Raw genomic sequence first — 18,703 nt, 5'->3', positions numbered from 1 at the left:
CCCGTCCCTGGGATTCTCCAGGCAAGAACACTGGAGTGGGTTGCCATTTCCTTCTCCAATGAATGAAAGTGCAAACTGAAAGTGAAGTCGCTCAGTCGTGTCCGACTCTGTGCGACCCCATGGACTGCAGCCCACCAGGCCCTCCGTCCATGGGATTCTCCAGGCAGGAACACTGGAGTGGGCGCCATCGCCTTCTCCTGGAGTGGGGTGCCATCGCCTTCTCCAGCCGTATGGTACTACTGTATGTTTACTTCAAAAAAGATCGCGCAGCAAGAGGTGAAATAGGAACTTGAACGTATGCTTGTGGGCGGTGGGGGAAGTGCCCAGGGCAGGAGTGGGTAAGCTTAGAAGTGGTCCCGGGTCTTAAGACAAACTATGGATGTGCTCTAGGGGCCCTGACCTGCACATCTGTGTGAGGACGAGGAGGGTTCAGTGGCCCCTCAGGCACTTGCGTTGCTTTTGCTTATGACTCACTGGTCCCTGGAGCCTAAGGGGCATTTGCCTCACTGTTTCCCTCTAGCTTCTTCTCATGGAGGACCAAACCATGCACACACACTCCTACAGGATAAAGGTGATCCACAGAATGCCCTGTGATGGACATAGAGTGGGCAGAGGGCACACACACGGTGCTTCCTGGTGTCTCTAGTAAAGTATCGTGCTGGCAACGCTGTGGGCTTCCTGTGGTTTCAGCTCCCTTCACAGACAGAACCCTCACCTCCCAGGATGTATTCTTCTTCCTTGTCATTGACTCACACGTGGAAGGTTGCTCAGTTGGGGGCTCATTTTTCTCTAATAAGGACTTCCCAACCCATTGCAGATAGGGCCCGAGGTCATGTGGCCTGGTGTCCGAGTGGGAGGGAATAGAGTAGAACCTGGGGCTTTGACTTCCAGACCTCTCTGCTTCAAGATTGAGAAGCTGAGAGACAGGAAAGATTGGGAACTCTCCCAGTGTGCAGCATTTCTTTTCCAGATGCTCTGGATCAGCAGCCCTAAGACTGACTTCATCTCAGGTCCCGGTTCTGGTTGATCAGCAGTGATGATCTTAGGGCAATGCACTGTTGAATGTGCTGCTCTGTCATCCACTAGCGATGTCTGCTTTGGGCACCTCAGATGTTGGGGGGAGTGGTTTCAGGCATCACATCCACTATCCCTCCTTTGGGAATACTTCAAAGCTCACTTTCCTTGGGACCAATGTGAATGTTCACATGTGGCTTAAAGCCTCTGTTCATCTTACACTCTGCTTGCAGGATGTGCGGCGTGTGCCTGGAGTGGCCCCGACTCTTGTCCGGTCGGCATCTGAGACCAGTGAGAAGCGCCCCTTCATGTGTGCTTACCCAGGCTGCAATAAGAGATATTTTAAGCTGTCCCACTTACAGATGCACAGCCGGAAGCACACTGGTAAGTGCATTCACCGTCCAGTCTTGGTTCTGGTGGCTCAGGGGCGGCTTGGCAGCCCCTGCTTCCTGCTGTCACTGCCAGGACACAGGTGATTTCTGGAATGCAAAGTAGACACTACTTTCAGGGGATGGAAAAAGGCTGCCAGACCATTATGTATCCTGAAGTTCTATCCTTTATTTAAAAAGGGAAGAGCAGAGTAGGTAGAGAGAGAATTTCACAGAATTAAAGAGACCTGGCTTGAAGTCTGGTTTCACCACCAGGTGGTGTGACCTTGAGCAAGTTACTAACCACGCTTCAAACTTCATCTGCCTTACATGGAAAATGGAGATGATAGCCTCCCTTATACAATTGTTGAGACTAGATTAACTTCTAAAATCAAATTGAATGAAAGGAATTAGAGATATGAACCATCTCTTCCAGTTCCCTGTGTCAGTAAGTCTGAATAAACGCTCTAACTTTTATAATAGTATTAGCATCTCTTACGGGAGAGGAGCTAGCCTTGGGGCTTGGTAGTTAGATGATTCTAGGAACTTGATGTGCAAGATTATTCTGGAGACTTAGAATGAGATGGTCCAAAGAAGAACTTAACTGCTTGGGTTAGTAATAACCAACCAGGTAGGAGTGGGGAAATGGCTTCTAGGTTTAATTTTTGTTTTCAACCCCCCTGAAAAAGATGATTTTTGATGATGTTTTAAAGAAAACTGGATTTTCCCACAGGTTACAGGGTCTGCCTCTGGGAAAGAACTGGCCACGTTTGGTTGTTGGCCACAGGGAATGTGAACATCGGTTTCACAAATGTCTGTTCTTGGTTGGCCTTGTGGGCACTAGATGGGAATGTGACTGAGTTTTCCTACAGGAAATCAGGGCAAAGCGCAGGCTTTCCTACTGGGGAGCTGGTACCATTTTTCCCCACGATTTAAGGTAGCTTCTTCGTTTTAAGTACCATTATTGTTTATTATTGCTTCCCTCATAGCTCAGTTGGTAAAGAATCCGCTTGCAATGCAGGAGACCCTGGTTTGACTCCTGGCTTGGGAAGATCCGGTGGAGAAGGGATAGGCTACCCACTCCAGTATTCTTGGGCTTCCCTTGTGGCTCAGCTGGTAAAGAATCCGCCTGCAATGTGGGAGACCTGGGTTCAATCCCTGGCTTGGGAAGATCCCCTGGAGAAGAATAGTGGCTACCCACTCCAGTGTTCTGGCCTGGAGAATTCTGTGGACTGTATAGTCCATGGGGTCACAAAGAGTCAGACACAACTGAATGACTTTCACTTTCATTGTTTTATTGTTACTGCAGACTTTTCTTTGGGGAAGCTGAAGAAGAAAATGAGCTGGGTTCAGATCTCTTTAGACCATTGGTCTTTGCTAAGCCATTGTGTCTGAAGGCTACAGTGAAGGCTACAGTTCTGGCATAGACCTGAGTTTATACTCAGTAGACCGCCTGCTTTAAGCTGAAAATGAGAAGTTGCATGTTGTGTTGTTATGTATTTCCCCAAATGAGATCATTTGAAAAGTATCTGATTATCGGAGAAGGCAGTGGCACCCCACTCCAGTACTCTTGCCTGGAAAATCCCATGGATGGAGGAGCCTGGGAGGCTGCAGTCCATGGGGTCGCTAAGAGTCAGACACGACTGAGAGACCTCACTTTCACTTTTATGCATTGGAGAAGGAAATGGCAACCCACTCCAGTGTTCTTGCCTGGAGAATCCCAGGGACGGCGCAGCCTGGTGGGCTGCCGTCTATGAGGTCACACAGAGTCGGACACGACTGAAGCGACTTTAGCAGCAGCAGCAGCAGCAGACCGCCTGCTTTAAGCTGAAGATGAGAAGTTGCATGTTGTGTTGTTATGTATTTCCCCAAATGAGATCATTTGCAACGTATCTGATTATAAGGAAAATGATAAAGTAAAATTCTGCCTAGATAAATACAAGAGAATACACTGAAGTCAATATGGTTGTAGAAATTATAATGGAAAAGAGGCACTTAGAAAACAGTAAGGGTTAGATGTCTGTGGGAAGGGAAGGCAGTAAGAAATATAGCCATGACCTTCAGACCTGCCGGAGCCTTTAAGAAACTCTTCCGTGCAGAAGACGAGGAGGGAAGGGTATTTAACATCACTGAAGTCCCCTTCTTGAAAGAGTGCCATCTTTTTGTATCTATTCCCAATAATAGTTCAGTTCAGTCGCTCAGTCATGTCCAACTCTTTGCGACCCCATGAATCGCAGCATGCCAGGCCTCCCTGTCCATCACCAACTCCCGGAGTTCACTCAGACTCATGTCCGTCGAGTCAATGATGCCATCCAGCCATCTCATCCTCTGTCATTCCCTTCTCCTCCTGCCCCCAATCCCTCCCAGCATCAGAGTCTTTTCCAATGAGTCAACTCTTTGCATGAGGTGGCCAAAGTACTGGAGTTTCAGCTTTAGCATCATTCCCTCCAAAGAACACCCAGGGCTGATCTCCTTCAGAATGGACTGGTTGGATCTCCTTGCAGTCCAGGGGACTCTCAAGAGTCTTCTCCAACACCACAGTTCAAAAGCATCAATTCTTTGGCACTCAGCCTTCTTCACAGTCCAACTCTCACATCCATACGTGACCACAGGAAAAACCATGGCCTTGACTAGATGGACCTTTGTTGGCAAAGTAATGTCTCTGCTTTTGAATATGCTATCTAGGTTGGTCATAACTTTTCTTCCAAGGAGTAAGCATCTTTTAATTTCATGGCTGCAGTCACCATCTGCAGTGATTTTGGAGCCCAAAAAAATAAAGTCTGACACTGTTTCCATTATTTCCCCATCTATTTCCCATGAAGTGATGGGACCGGATGCCATGATCTTCGTTTTCTGAATGTTGAGCTCTAAGCCAACTTTTTCACTCTCCTCTTTCACTTTCATCAAGAGGCTTTTTAGTTCCTCTTCACTTTCTGCCATAAGGGTGGTGTCATCTGTATATCTGAGGTGATTGATATTTCTCCCAGCAATCTTGATTCCAGCTTGTGTTTCTTCCAGTCCAGCGTTTCTCATGATGTCCTCTGCATAGAAGTTAAATAAGCAGGGTGACAATATACAGCCTTGACGTACTCCTTTTCCTATTTGGAACCAGTCTGTTGTTCCATGTTCAGTTCTAACTGTTGCTTCCTGACCTGCATACAAATTTCTCAAGAGGCAGATCAGGTGGTCTGGTATTCCCATCTCTTTCAGAATTTCCCACAGTTTATTGTGATCCACACAGTCAAAGGCTTTGGCATAGTCAATAAAACAGAAATAGATGTTTTTCTGAAACTTTCTTGCTTTTTCCATGATCCAGCGGATGTTGGCAATTTGATCTCTGGTTCCTCTGCCTTTTCTAAAACCGCTTAAACATTAGGAAGTTCACGGTTCACATATTGCTGAAGCCTGGCTTGGAGAATTTTGAGCATTACTTTACTAGCATGTGAGATGAGTGCAATTGTGCAGTCATTTGAGCATTCTTTGGCATTGCCTTTCTTTGGGATTGGAATGAAAACTGCCCTTTTCCAGTCCTGTGGCCACTGCTGAGTTTTCCAAATTTGCTGGCATATTGGATGCAGCACTTTCACAGCATCATCTTTCAGGATTTGAAATAGCTCAACTGGAATTCTATCACCTCCACTAGCTTTATTCGTAGTGATGCTTTCTAAGGCCCACTTGACTTCACATTCCAGGATGTCTGGCTCTAGGTCAGTGATCACACCATCGTGATTATCTGGGTCATGAAGATCTTTTTTGTACAGTTCTTCTGTGTATTCTTGCCATCTCTTCTTAATATCTTCTGCTTCTGTTAGGTCCATACCATTTCTGTCCTTTATCGAGCCCATCTTTGCATGAAATGTTCCCTTGGTATCTCTAATTTTCTTGAAGAGATCTCTAGTCTTTCCCATTCTGTTGTTTTCCTCTGTTTCTTTGCATTGATCGCTGAAGAAGGCTTTCTTATCTCTTCTTGCTATTCTTTGGAACTTTGCATTCAGATGCTTATATCTTTCCTTTTCTCCTTTGCTTTTCGCTTCTCTTCTTTTCACAGCTATTTGTAAGGCCTCCCCAGACAGCCATTTTGCCTTTTTGCATTTCTTTTCCATGGGGATGGTCTTGATCCCTGTCTCCTGTACAATGTCACAAACCTCATTCCATAGTTCATCAGGCACTCTATCTATCAGATCTAGGCCCTTAAATCTATTTCTCACTTTGACTGTATAATGATAAGGGATTTGATTTAGGTCATACCTGAATGATCTAGTGGTTTTCCCTGCTTTCTTCAATTTAAGTCTGAATTTGGCAATAAGAAGTTCATGATCTGAGCCACAGTCAGCTCCTGGCCTTGTTTTTGCTGACTGTATAGAGCTTCTCCGTCTTTGGCTACAAAGAATATAATCAGTCTGATTTTGGTGATGACCATCAGGTGATGTCCATGTATATAGTCTTCTCTACTATTATGTTAAGAACCTTTTATTAAATACTTTCCATGGGCCAAATTCTCTACATTCATTATTTCATTTTATTATCACAAACAAAACAATTATCCGGTGGGTAGGATATAGGGAAGACTCAAACTCATGCCTTTTAACTCCAAGTCACAAGCCCCTTGCTCAAAGAGTCGATGGTCTGTTTTGGAGGCAAGACATACAAAAGTGAAAAGGGAGAAGAGACTGTGTGATGATTGAGTGAATCTGGAGGCTCTGTAAAGATTCATTCAGAGGGTATTTTTCTGAGTGAGCATCGTTTGTTTCTTGAAGAAGGAAGGGCTTGGATTAACCAGTAAGGGGTAGGCAGGGTCAGGCAGAGAAAGTAAAGGATGAGCATAAGCAGAAAGGCAGAAAAAAGACATGAGACTGGATAGAAGTGTTGCTTTTTCCAGCTTGAAGAGCTGAAGTTAAGGCACTAGGCTGGATATCAATAGAAAGTTGAGGAAAGTTTCCTGCTCTCAGGATTTTCCAGTCGGTGGCAGACGGTGGATCTGACAAGGCCCCATGTCAGCCATTCTGTAATGAGGGAAGGAAAGGCTTTCTATGTGAACAGGAAGCTTCCAAGAAGGCATCACAGAGGAAACAGCATTTGAGAGGGACGTGCCATAGAGTTTATGATGGGTTAGGAATCTGGAGATGGGGATGGAGGATGTTTAGTGTGAGCGAAGTATAAGGCAGGGTTCAGGAATGGTGAGCTCTATAGAGCAGGAGTATAGATGAATCAGGGAAGCAGAGGAGGTCTTGAGGCTGGAAAGGAACCAAGAACTGCCCAACAACAGAAAGAACCGGCTGATCCTGGGATCGCTTGCTCTCCATCCCAGAATGCTGGTGACTCAGAATTCTCATAAGAAGGTGGGACGGTCCAGGGTTGCTCAGTGCACTCAGGGGGCGCAGTTCCTGGGATTTGGCTGAACTTTTCCTGCAAAGACAGGGGCAGGGCTTCACTGTGAGGCAGGAGGTTGTGTAATCCCATTCCTGTCTTCTCTCGAGTAAAGGGATACCCAGAACTCTAAGGCTCTGGCTCCTGGTTTAATTTGAACATCTTACAACCCTGGAGTTGTTTATACCTAACTCAGGGTTGGGAAGTCAGTAGCAGAGAATACCAGAGCTTTAGGCCATAAAACATAAAGTACTTACTCCACGGGGCCAGCTCTAGGGGACATCCATCCCAGAATTCTGCCACAAACTCAAGTCTTGGACTTAAGACCGCTTTGGTTTATTATTTGTTTAAATATTAGCTGCCAGTATTTTTTGAGCACTGCCTCTGTGCTAGGCTCTAGGCTAAGCCCTTCTGTGGATGGTCTGTTGTAATCTGTTTACAAGTCCTTGGAAGCTGTCAGGTTATTGGCCCCGTTTCACAGTGAGGAAACGACACCTCACCCAGCAGATTGAAAGAGCTGGATATTCCCCACCATGTCAAACTCCAGAACCCGAGTTCCCTTCGCTTCCAACTCAGCCTTATTCACCCATCCCCTAATTCCATGCCTCCCGCCCATGAATATATATATGTAGGTGGGACTTCCTCCTAACCCTGTGGTTTGGCATGCATGCATGCGAAGTCACTTCAGTCGTGTCTGACTCTGTGACCCTAAGGAAAATAGCCCGCCAAGCTCCTCTGTCCTTGGGAATTCCCCAGGCAAGATATTGGAGTGGATTGCCATGCCCTTCTCCAGAGCGTCTTCCTGACCCAGGGTTGAACCTGCGTCTCTTACCATCTCCTGCATTGGCAGGCCAGTTTCTTACTGCTAGAGCAACCTGGGAAGCCCCCTAAGGTTGACAGCATATCCCTGAAACCTTCCACCCAAATGCCTTTCAGCATTTTGGGATCCTTTCAGTCCCAATAAGAGAAGTTGCCTCTAATGAGATCTTTATTTCCAATATCATTTTCCAATGGAATACGTATCTTCCCCAAGGTGAGAAACCATACCAGTGTGACTTCAAGGACTGTGAACGAAGGTTTTCTCGTTCAGACCAGCTCAAAAGACACCAAAGGAGACACACAGGTTTGTAGGCTCCCTTCTCGTTGCTGGCAGTGTGTTCCCTTGGGTCATTGTTGATTTTGTGATTCTTTTTATTGTTCAATATGGGTGTGAGAGGGTCAGCCCTTTTTCAAGTTTCTCCAATAATTTTCCCTCCTAATTGCTGGGGATTTACCTTCTCTTAAAAAAAAAAAAAAGAAAAGAAAAGAAAAGGAAACGTCCCACATTTCCCCTGAAAACCACAGAATCATGATATTCCCACTAGCAATTTGCTGATGATACACTGAGTGTCAGTAAAGAACACGGGTGAGGGGAGAGCAAAGTCCCATCTGTAGTGTGTGATTCACTTTTTCAGTCTCAGACACAGCTGAAACTTCTCTGAGAAGCTGGACACTTGTGGTTAAGCAATAGTTGTTCCCAAGACAACAGGTCTTCAAGGATTACTGTGCGGTATTAGGTGGCTCCTGCTGGGCCTGGGGTGTTGGGGAAATCTGAGGGCGAGCCAGACACTGCAGGTATGGCTGGAAATGCCCAACTCCTCAGGCCACCGGGAAGCGGGCCTTGTGGGCCTTGCTATGCCCCCACACGGTTAGGGCCGCGGCTAGACCTTCTCTGTCCGTTTAGGTGTGAAACCATTCCAGTGTAAAACTTGTCAGCGAAAGTTCTCCCGTTCCGACCACCTGAAGACCCACACCAGGACTCATACAGGTAAAACAAGTGCGTAAACTTTTCTTCACATTTATTTTTCTTTATTTTTTTAAACTACTGTTGAATGGGGTTGCTTGTGATGCGAGAGATTGGAAAAGATGAGTGGGAAAGTTCTAAACAGCTTTAGATTCAGGAGAAAGAACAGTGCATGGATGTCTTTAAATAATAACATTGTTTAAGAAGGAATGGGGGTGGGAGGTATGGAGCAGAAGAGATGTGAAAAGAACTGCTTTCAGGAGTGTCCAGAATGAAGTGAAGAGATAAGCTAAGTCCCTGCTGTTCCCAGTTTGTTGCATCACATCTTTATCGCTCAGTTTGATAGGATAATCAGCCTTGGAGGAAAATAGCAGAAATTCTAGCAAGCCAATCACTTGTACTCCTGAAAGTTTGCATTTTATAACACTGTTTTCAGAGACCTGAATCTTTGCTCTGCTAAAAGTTAATGCCCCAGGAGCAGGCATGGTTTCTGCCAGACTCATTTTGGTGTGTGGGTATTATTTCCTTCATAGTAGAATAGAGGGAGGCACTTCCCCTCCTTCCCTCTGGCCCAGTGGTTAAGACTCAGCATTTTCAATGCAGGGAGCACAGGTTCAGTCCCTGGTCAGGGAACTAAGATCCCACATGCTGCATGGCCAAAAAGTAAAAATAAACAAACAAAAGGAGTAGAGAGAGAAAAGACATTTATTCACAGCTGCTGAAAGTTTTTGCTTCTCCACAAGGCTGGTATGATTCAGAATGAAAATAGCACCATCTTCGTTGTGTATTTTCTAGCTTTAGAGGGAGGACCAATGCTTAGTTTATCTCATTTTATCTTCACAACATCCTCAGAAGATAAGTAGGATAGGTAACATTTCATCCCCATTTTACAGATGAGGAGACTGAGGCACAGAATGATGAAATAACTTTGTTTAAAATCCCAAAGCTAGTAAGTAGCAACCCCAGATCTGTCTCTTCCCAGCCCACCTGCCCACTGCTTCTTTACTGGGGAAAGAGTCTGTGTTCACCTTGTGGCCCAGGGAGGAGAGAGAATCAGGAGGAGACCCCCTGGTCAGCAGAGTTGAGTTCCCTCGAGAGTTTGAGGAGGATGATGACCGACAGGAGAAGTGGTTAGGATTTGTCCATTAGGAGGTGACCTTTGACAGCACGGTTGGCCGTGGGAGCAGGGGACAGGAGCCAGATCAGGAAGGGCCGAGGGACAGTGAGTGGGAGGCGAGGGAAGTATAAGGCGTGATCCGCCGTGCAGTCCTGGATTCTCAGCCCCAGCAGGCTGTACTTGTAGGCAGTCAGAGTACCTGTGGCCCAGAGTCAGTGGGATGGACAGCTCATTTCCTGACTCGAGTACCTTTAATGTCACTTCTTTGCCTTAGTCCTGAGCTCATAATTTGGTGGGGAAGAGGTACCCTGCGCCCCACCTCATGCGTATCTGTCGATGTACAAAATGACCTGTGTCACTCGCAGACTGTTGAATATCTAACTGGGAGCTATAGTTGATTAGCCTCCAGTTCTGACCCGGGGACAGTGCCTCCCCTGGGATATTTCTCAGTGCTTATCCCTTTCAGTATTTCTCAGAGAAGGCTAGCTATATCCTGAGAACCTCCCCAGGTGGAGGAATTGGCTCCTGTGATGTTTTTACTTAGGATAAAGCCACAGCTGTATTTCCATTATGCCGAGGCCCAGGAAGTGTGTCCTACAGACAGACCTGGATTTGGAATCAGACAGACCCAGGTTTAAGAAGTCTTGCCTGTGTCTGCACTCACCTGAGGTTCCAGCCTCATCTGTAGAATGCGGATAATAATGCTTACCTTACAGGTTGTTGGAAAGAGTACATGAAATTATATATATTATGTATAATTTATATATATATATATATGATAACCCAGCACAGAGCTTAGTACATAGATAAGCATTCAGAAATGCTAATTATCTTTCCCATCCAAAATGAGACTTGGAAGAAACTTCTGAGGCCTCCTTAGATGGAGAAGCCTCGATTTTTTGGCAAGCTTTGAAAAAATCTTGAAACCATGCCTCACCTCCAATCTCCTATATAATGGGTATTACTCTCTAAATAACCCTTTAAGGTAAAAGAAGCAAATACCATGTGTACTGAGGTCAGTGATTTATTTAACACGCCCAGCCCGTCCAGAATATGTATACAGACAGAGATGTTAAAGCTCTAGTTGCAGCTGTGCTACTGGGTGGCGGTCCATTAACAGTATCCTGCGTGATGATCCTAAGGCCCTTGCCTTCCAGTTAAGCTCAGTGCCCTCCTTAAACAGCAAACGGGAAGCGTTTGCACAATTCACAAAACCGTCTAATGACAGGGGTTGTGTTTTACCAAGTGTTTTCCCCCCTTGATTAAATATGAAGCGCCCAGACATTTCCGTTACCTTGATTCGCTCCGTCTCTCCCATTTCCCAAGTCTTCTGACTCAGTGACATTTCGTAATTGTCACAGCATTTTAATTCTTGAGGCCCCAGAGGTGCTGCCACGTCAAGGCCGCCTCGTGAGATGAACTAGATGTGTGAGCTTAGGGAAAAAGCTAGAGGGAATGTGGAGTGGGTGCCTTGTGATGATTTAACTCAGGCCTCTGGTAGTTGAACTTACAGCTCCGTCTCTCCACGGCAAGTGTCTCTGACTGGCCATTGTGTCAACAGGTGAGAAGCCCTTCAGCTGTCGGTGGCCCAGTTGTCAGAAAAAGTTTGCCCGGTCAGACGAATTGGTCCGCCATCACAACATGCACCAGAGAAATATGAGCAAGCTGCAGCTGGCGCTCTGAGGGGTCCCCACCGGCCGCCGTCCCGCGCCCCAGGCAGGCCCGAGTGCGCGCTCCTCTCAAAGCTGACTTTCAGATTCCTCCTCACTCGCCTGTCGGAGAAGGAAACTGCGGTTGATCTTTCTTCATCCAACGTCTGAGACAAGATGCCTGTACTACTGGATTCTACCAGGTTTGCCCAAAGGAGTTGGTCTCTGCTTAGCCAACTTTGAGTTGACTCGTAAGGCCCTGGAGAAGTGGCTCTCAGTGTCCGGTTAGTTAAAAGCCCGTCACCATTTGGTCTGGATTTCCCACTGTAAGCAGAGCCACTGTTGGTGATGTTCCCCTGCCCCTTCTCACTTTACGCTCATTTTCAAGAGGAATGGAGTCATTGTACCATTTTCCATCATAGAATATTTATGGGCCCAGGCATGTGGATGTGTCTGCTAATGTAAACTTTGTCATGGTTTCCATTTACTAACAGCAACAGCGAGAAATAAATCAGAGAGCAAGGCACTGGGGGTGAGTCCTGTCCGACATTCCGGAGGTTAGGCAGGCTGCTAACCTGGACCAGGCAACTTTTAAAACTCAAGCATTTCAAGCAGCTGAAAAAAAAAAAAAAAAAGAATCAGAACTAACCAGTACCTCTGCAGAGATATCTAAAAGAATCTTAGCATTCAGTTAATTCATTGTTAATGTTAGCACAATGCTCTTAAGAAATCGTGCTTGAGGATCTGAGATTTTGTTTTTGTGTTTCTGTTTGACTTTTGAGTTGTAATCATATACATCTTCAGAGATGTACATATCTCCTCACACAAAGGAAGTGGAATTCATTTTTATCATTTGGGGTGTCCTTAGAGTATACAGACCATGCTGGTTATGTGGCTTCAAGTTGTAAAAATTAAAATGACTCTAAAAGAACATAAGGGCTGGTCCAGAATTTCCACTGATAAGACTGTTCTTAAGTAACTTAAATAACTTTGGGTCTCCAAGTATATGTGAAAAAAAAAAAAAATGAGACTTAATGGTGTGAGGAAATCCATTGTTTAAAGGTGGTTGGGTGTATGTGTGTGTGTTTTGTTTTTATTTTTTAAGGGAGGGAGTTTATTATTTACTGTTGCTTGAAATTATTGTGTAAATATATATATCTGATAATGATTTGCTCTTTGACAGCTAAAGTTAGGATATGTATAAATGTTAGATGTATCACTGTTTTGGTGTTGATCTTCCAACATATTGATGATAACACTAAAAATGTAACCTGCATTTTTCACTTTGCTCTCAATTAAAGTCTATTCAAAAGGAAAGTGGTAAGATTCTATCAGCTGTATTGTGTTCACATCTTGGGGAGAGTTGAGCCTCTTTTCCACAGGTAAGGTGCTGACACTGACATCAGTGACCACTTAAGACTAATCAGGTCCTGACCATTCTTTGTTTCTCTCTGTTGAAACTCAGGAGGCAATTACTGACCCTAGAAGCAGCCAGAGAGCACTGCCCCCTCCTCTCATCATAAAGTAATTGTGATCACAAGGGCTCATGGCTGGATGGGGGGACTTGTGTGTTCCGAGTCATTTTCATCAGGCTATCATTGCATCACTTCTTATTCCATGTCAGCAAAAAAAAGCCTAGAGAGATGCAAATAACTGTTCTTTTTTTTTTTTTTTTTTTTTTAAGTTCACAGGTACACACTGCAATTAGGAGGGTATAAACTGAACACCTAGTACAACTGAACTTGCAATTGTAGTTGCTATGAAGTAGCTCAGCAGGTTGGAGACAGCTCAGGCTTTCCAGGGCAGCCGAGTGTGAAAGCAAAGATCTACATTATCTATAAACTATAAACTCTCTTCCTGGTTCTGGTGGATAGTTTTTCAGTTGTAAATAAGGAGATTAATTTGGTGCCGCTCCTCTCCACTCCATTATCTGGGAACTTGCATGCATTCCAGGCTTCATTTCTTCATTTAAAATGTATCTTGAACAGACAGCAGCTCACCGCAGGGATTTTTCTGTGTTGAAGAGCAGCTCAAAGTTTGGGGCCGCCTGAAAGTCAGGTCCTGAGGCCCCACTTGGTTTGCATCTGGCTCTTGCATCACTGTTAATTATAGCAAATGTGGTGACTCATTTGTATCAGCAGTTTTTATCTTTTCCTGCCAGAAGACAGCATTTCTCTGGAGAAGCTCAGGACAAGCATGGCAAACGTCAGCGAGTCAGAACGAGCCAGGTTTCACAACAAAAGCGGCCACATTGTTTCAGCTGCTCGAGGAAGCCCAGAGATTCTCACACCACTTCAGCAGGTTAGCTTGCAGTTAAGGTCATGGGCTTTGGAAAGCCGACCAACCTGGGTTCTGATTGTCAGTCCTTGTTTTCCTCATCTGTGTCTGACAGATAGTCGTAGTGAGGATTAAATAGGGGGAAAAGCATTAAAACTTCAACCACATAGCAAAGGCTTCATAAACATCATCTAGGAAAATGATTACCCAAGAACTCATGCTAATTTCCTTTCCACTCCCCTCTCCCACCTCCCCGCCCCAAACACTACCACCACCTCCAGCGTCCTTTTGGGGTATCCAGATATCTTCACAGGTCAAGTCCACCAAACGACAAACAAATCCATTTCCATGTACCACAAACCAGAGTTAAGGTTTGCAGCAACAGAGCTCTTGTCAACCTCCCCACAGAGACCACATCTGTTGGTTTTGTGTTTGGTAATGTACCCGGTGGCATTGAGTATGTGTTCTGAGACCTGCGGTGTTGACCATGAGCAGAATGTCAGGAAGAATGTTGGTCACAGGGAGCTCTCTGTAGTTCAGGCTAGAGGCTATATATAGGTGCAGGTGTCAAAATGTACATTCTCCCATCTCACTTTAGTAAAGTGTCTGGTCCAGTATCTTTAAAAGGCCACCTCCAGTCCTTCAATGGTTCTTCCCAGACTCTCTCATCCTGGACCCTCTGTAGCACTTGGAGTACATAACATTCAATAGCATCTTAATATGGGTGTTGTGCTTTCGCATCTAGGACCGTCTGTCAGTAAGGTTGACAGGGTAAGTATTTTTCCCACTTTACAGATGGGGAAGCTAAGGCTCAGTGACAGTAGTGGCTGAGGCTGGTCTTGGTATTCCATATCCAGTTTTCCTTCCAAAATGTGTTTGACGATGTAGACATGCACTCTGCTCCATGGTTTTATATCTGCAAGTTATACCTTCCTAACCATGTGTGCAGAGAAGGCAATGGCACCCCACTCCAGTACTCTTGCCTGGAAAATCCCATGGACGGAGGAGCCTGGTGGGCTGCAGTCCATGGGATCGCTAAGAGTCGGACACAACTGAGCGACTTCATTTTCACTTTTCACTTTCCTGCATTGGAGAAGGAAATGGCAACCCACTCCAGTGTTCTTGCCTGGAGAATCCCAGGGACGGGAGAGCCTGGTGGGCTGCCGTCTGTGGGGTCGAACAGAGTCGGACACGACTGAAGCGACTTAGCAGCAGCAGCAGCAGCAACCATGTGTGAACTCCTAGAGGAGTGGATCATCTCCCTTCCTGTGTTACTTCCTCAAGGACTTCTCAGCTTTTACTAACCATGCTGCTGCTAAGTCACTTCAGTCGTGTCCCACTCTGTGCGACCCCATAGACGGCAGCCCACCAGGCTCCCCGTCCCTGGGATTCTCCAGGCAAGAACACTGGAGTGGGTTGCCATTTCCTTCTCCAATGCATGAAAGTGAAAAGTGAAAGTGAAGTCACTCAGTCGCTCAGCAACCCCATGGACTGCAGCCTTCCAGGTTCCTCCATCCATGGGATTTTCCAGGCAAGAGTACTGGAGTGGGGTGCCATTGCCTTCTCCATAGACATTCTCTATGGAATGGAATTTGTTCAAGTACAGTCTCCCATTCGGAAGTTCTGGGGCGGGGCCTGAGACCACATTCCTGACACGTTCCCAGGAGATGCCAACCCTGCTGGGCTGTGGACCACACTTCGTGTTAGCTGCTCAGTCATGTCTGACTCTTCACAACCCCATGGACTGCAGCTGGCCAGGCTTCTCTGTCCATGGAATTCTTATATTTCTGGTGGCTCAGATGGACCACACTTTTTGCAAAAACCTGAAGGCTGGGCTCCATAAATACTTTCTGCTGAGTTTTGCACCTGACAGTCCTAGGAATACCCTGAACCTTCTTAGCCTGTAGACAGTGACCATGAAGTTGGCCTGGGGCTCTGCTGTAATGGGCCCTGGGGCTGAGGGCAGGGCACTGGTGTTGAATGTGGTCAGAAGTGCTGCGTGCAGGCGAGTCCATCTCTGCAGAGGTTTGTTTTCAAACACAGCCTGCCCATCCTCTGTCAGTGACGTTCCACAGGCAGGGGAGACACCCTCTCCCCCAACCCAAGTCCAGGTAAGGAGAAGCACGGTGCACGGTCCACCTGCATATCCAGTCCTCACTCCCCGCCGGGCTCACATTTCCACCGCAGGCCTGATGCCATCCTTGCCAGCGTCCGTAGACCAAAACCTTCCAGTTGTTTGGAGAGGATTTATTTCCCACGAACCAGGCAGGAATCCCCCATGTCTCGTCCCTACTAGGGGCCAGTGTTTAGCTCTTCAGATACCAAAGGGAAAAGGGAGAAGGCAATGTCTTCCAGAGCCCTGTGCCCCCTGCGGGGTGTTTACACCACTGACTTTGGACTAACCAGGTCAGGCGTGTCAGGAACAGGTGTGTGTGTGAGTATAAGTAGAAGAGTGGTTCCCAACTAGACACATTTTTCTTCAGAGCCTTGCAGCCAGCAGAGTGGCTCAGGAATTGCTCACAGGTAAATGTGTAAGAACCACAATGAACAAACGAATCGCCAAGAGAATGTGAAAGGCTTGGCCCTTTTTATTCAGGTCTTTGCTTCTGCTATGCTAAGTCACTTCAGTCGTGTCCGACTCTGTGCGACCCCATAGACGGCAGCCCACCAGGCTCTCCCGTCCCTGGGATTCTCCAGGCAAGAACACTGGAGTACTGGAGTGGGGTTTGCTTCTAGTGATTATTTAGTTGTATTTCAAATGATTGAAATCTGTGCAGAACTTAGTAAGTGATCACAATGATGACCACATGGTCTGATTTTTTACACTGAGAAAGTAGCTGCCTCAGTGGAGGGTTCTAGGTTCTTCTCCATTTTTCAAGCAAAATCCTGATTTTGTGAATTCTCAGACTCATCTTAAGAAGGAAAGAGATCCAGGCGGCATAAGAAGGGTCACCTTTCAGAGGGCCAGAAACCCAGCAGACCACACAGCCATACTCAGTGAGGTGCTACTGAGCAAAGTTTTGTTGCAGAGACTGGTGAGGAGACGAGGACAAACTCCTGAGGACTCCAAGAAGTCCGCACCTTTAAGCACAGATTGAAAAGCAGCCTGCTGTGAGTGGGAGCCTCAGACAGAAGGATGTCAGATGTAAACAGCTAAGGCAGGGAAATGAGCAAATGTAATTTTAGGAGCTCACAAGGCATTTTTATGGAGCACAGAAGGATTGAGAGATGGTCCATGAGGGTGGGGCTGAGATCAATGTAGAGGGTGGGTTGGTTGAAGTGAATGGCATCTCTTCCTCTTGGCATCCTGGGAGGATTGATGTTGACACAGGGAAATTGCTTGACATGGTAGGGACTCGGAGGAGGCATTTGGAGTCCAGGAGAAAGAGGAAGGAGGCATGGAAAGAGGGGGACAACTCTGGGAAGAAAGATGAGGGATGGAGTGTGGATGTTAGGGAAATCTGACAGGAAGAGGGGGCTTCTGTCTGACAGGGCCCGACACCCATGGGAACCCATCCCAACTCTGTTAACAAGCACCCAGGGCCTTTCCAAATGGGAGGTGCTCGGTGATAATAATGGGGCCATTTACTACATCTTTATGTACAGACCACTGCCGTGGTACATGCATTCTCTTACTGAGAATGTGCCCAGTTTACAGATAAAGAAACCGAGGCTCTATGAAACACCTCACACAGGGTCTCACAGCTCTTGTACGGCAGAGATTCAAAGCCAACTCTGACTCGGAGCCCACACTCTTAACCCCTTCATTTTACAATACTTATCCCCCTTGTCCCAGAGCATGTTGGCCCCACGAACCAGAGGATAGAAATGCTGAGAGAACACAGCAGTGATATCTTCTTGCCCACCGGCTTATTCAGATACTAGGAATGTTTGCCCAGTGCCTGGAGGAAGGGTAGGTGTGATTGGTAAAATGTTCCTCCCATATCCAGTGATAGAGCCTGTTTGTGAAGTATGTTTTTATTCAATATTTTATATTAAATACCGGAACTTAAATGACATAGCATAATGTTAGGCGGACAGTGATAAAAGGGCAAAATTGAGAAACACATTTAAGAGTTCAAGGTCAATGAGTACTTTTAAAAAGCAGCATCCTGCTTTCCCAAGCAGCTCTACGTCAGAGGGAGGGGGCGGGGGAGGAAGCTGCTGGTGTCTGGTGATGGTGAGGGTGGGGAGAAATCTTGGGAGTGTCCCGTGGACAGGTTTGCCCCTTAGCCTCAGCAGGCAGCCTTCATGTTTCGAAGACGTCTTTGGGCCCTTAGCATCCAAAGGAGGAAGTTCCAGGGAGACAGACTCACAGCTGTCTCTTGTCCTAATTTTTCTGAGGTCTCCAAATACAATGATCCATGTCAGTGGGCTTTATCACTCAATGCGGGCATAGCCTTCCTTCCAGCCACCACTGCAGCAGAGCTGGCCCCTGGCAGGGGAGGAGGGGCACACTCTGCTTGGAAGGGTTTGTGGAGGTCTCATGGGGGAAGAAGTCCACCAAGCCACACCTGCCCTCCTGGCAGCAGCAGGCTGAGTGAGGCTGAGTTGACCCCCTCTCGTAGGCTCCGCCTGATAAAGATGTCTGAAATCTCTGGGTGGACACCATAAAGTTTGTTTGAGGAAAACTCCCGATGCTGCCGTGTGGAGATAAGCTGCCACTGTTTTTAGACGGGGACTCCTGGGCCCCGGGAGAAGCAGCTGAGGTGCTATGAACCATGCAAGATGCGTCCTCCACCTGTGTCTAGTAAATTCTAACTGCTAGTGGCAAGACACGATGGTTCTGTTTGCTGATCCAGCCTCTGGCCCATCCCTCCGTTCTCCTCTGACAGGAGGGGTCTAGAAAGGTCCAGAGCAGAGGATGAGGATTGTTGAAAGAGGCCTTGGGGTCGGCTTGTCCTCCAGGAGCATCCCAGCAATGAGATACAGGCTGTGCAGCTCAAACCGAGAGATCCAAGACTCCTGAACCTCAGCTTCTGCTCAGATAACAACACTGTTCTCCTCCAGAGTGTTCCAGAAGCCTGAAGGGGATGCTCAGCTGGCATGCTCAGGCAGGGTAGCCAGGTCTCTAGCTGTGCAATGATCAGAGCAAGGCCTTTCAAGAAGGACTGAGGCAGAGCCTGTT

At 46.6% G+C, this 18,703-nt stretch overlaps 1 protein-coding gene across 3 annotated transcripts in view; it reads left to right on the top strand.

Annotated features, from left to right (window-relative positions):
• The window catches only part of WT1 (WT1 transcription factor), a 51,182-nt gene extending 38,567 nt beyond the window's left edge, over nt 1-12,615 (top strand). For all 3 annotated transcript variants that reach the window (XM_061381046.1, XM_061381047.1, XM_061381048.1), the window contains 4 exons: nt 1,248-1,398; nt 7,783-7,872; nt 8,473-8,565; nt 11,211-12,615. In XM_061381046.1, the coding sequence (XP_061237030.1) occupies nt 1,248-1,398; nt 7,783-7,872; nt 8,473-8,565; nt 11,211-11,332 (456 nt within the window). In that variant the 3' untranslated portion in view covers nt 11,333-12,615. The remainder of the gene's footprint in view (nt 1-1,247; nt 1,399-7,782; nt 7,873-8,472; nt 8,566-11,210) is intronic.
• The last annotated feature ends 6,088 nt before the right edge of the window (nt 12,616-18,703 follow it).

The sequence above is a fragment of the Bos javanicus genome, chromosome 15, assembly GCF_032452875.1.
Source record: "Bos javanicus breed banteng chromosome 15, ARS-OSU_banteng_1.0, whole genome shotgun sequence".
Taxonomy (NCBI): Eukaryota; Metazoa; Chordata; class Mammalia; order Artiodactyla; family Bovidae; genus Bos; species Bos javanicus.
Note: the sequence above shows the minus strand (reverse complement) of the source record. Positions and strands in the feature narration are given on the sequence as shown.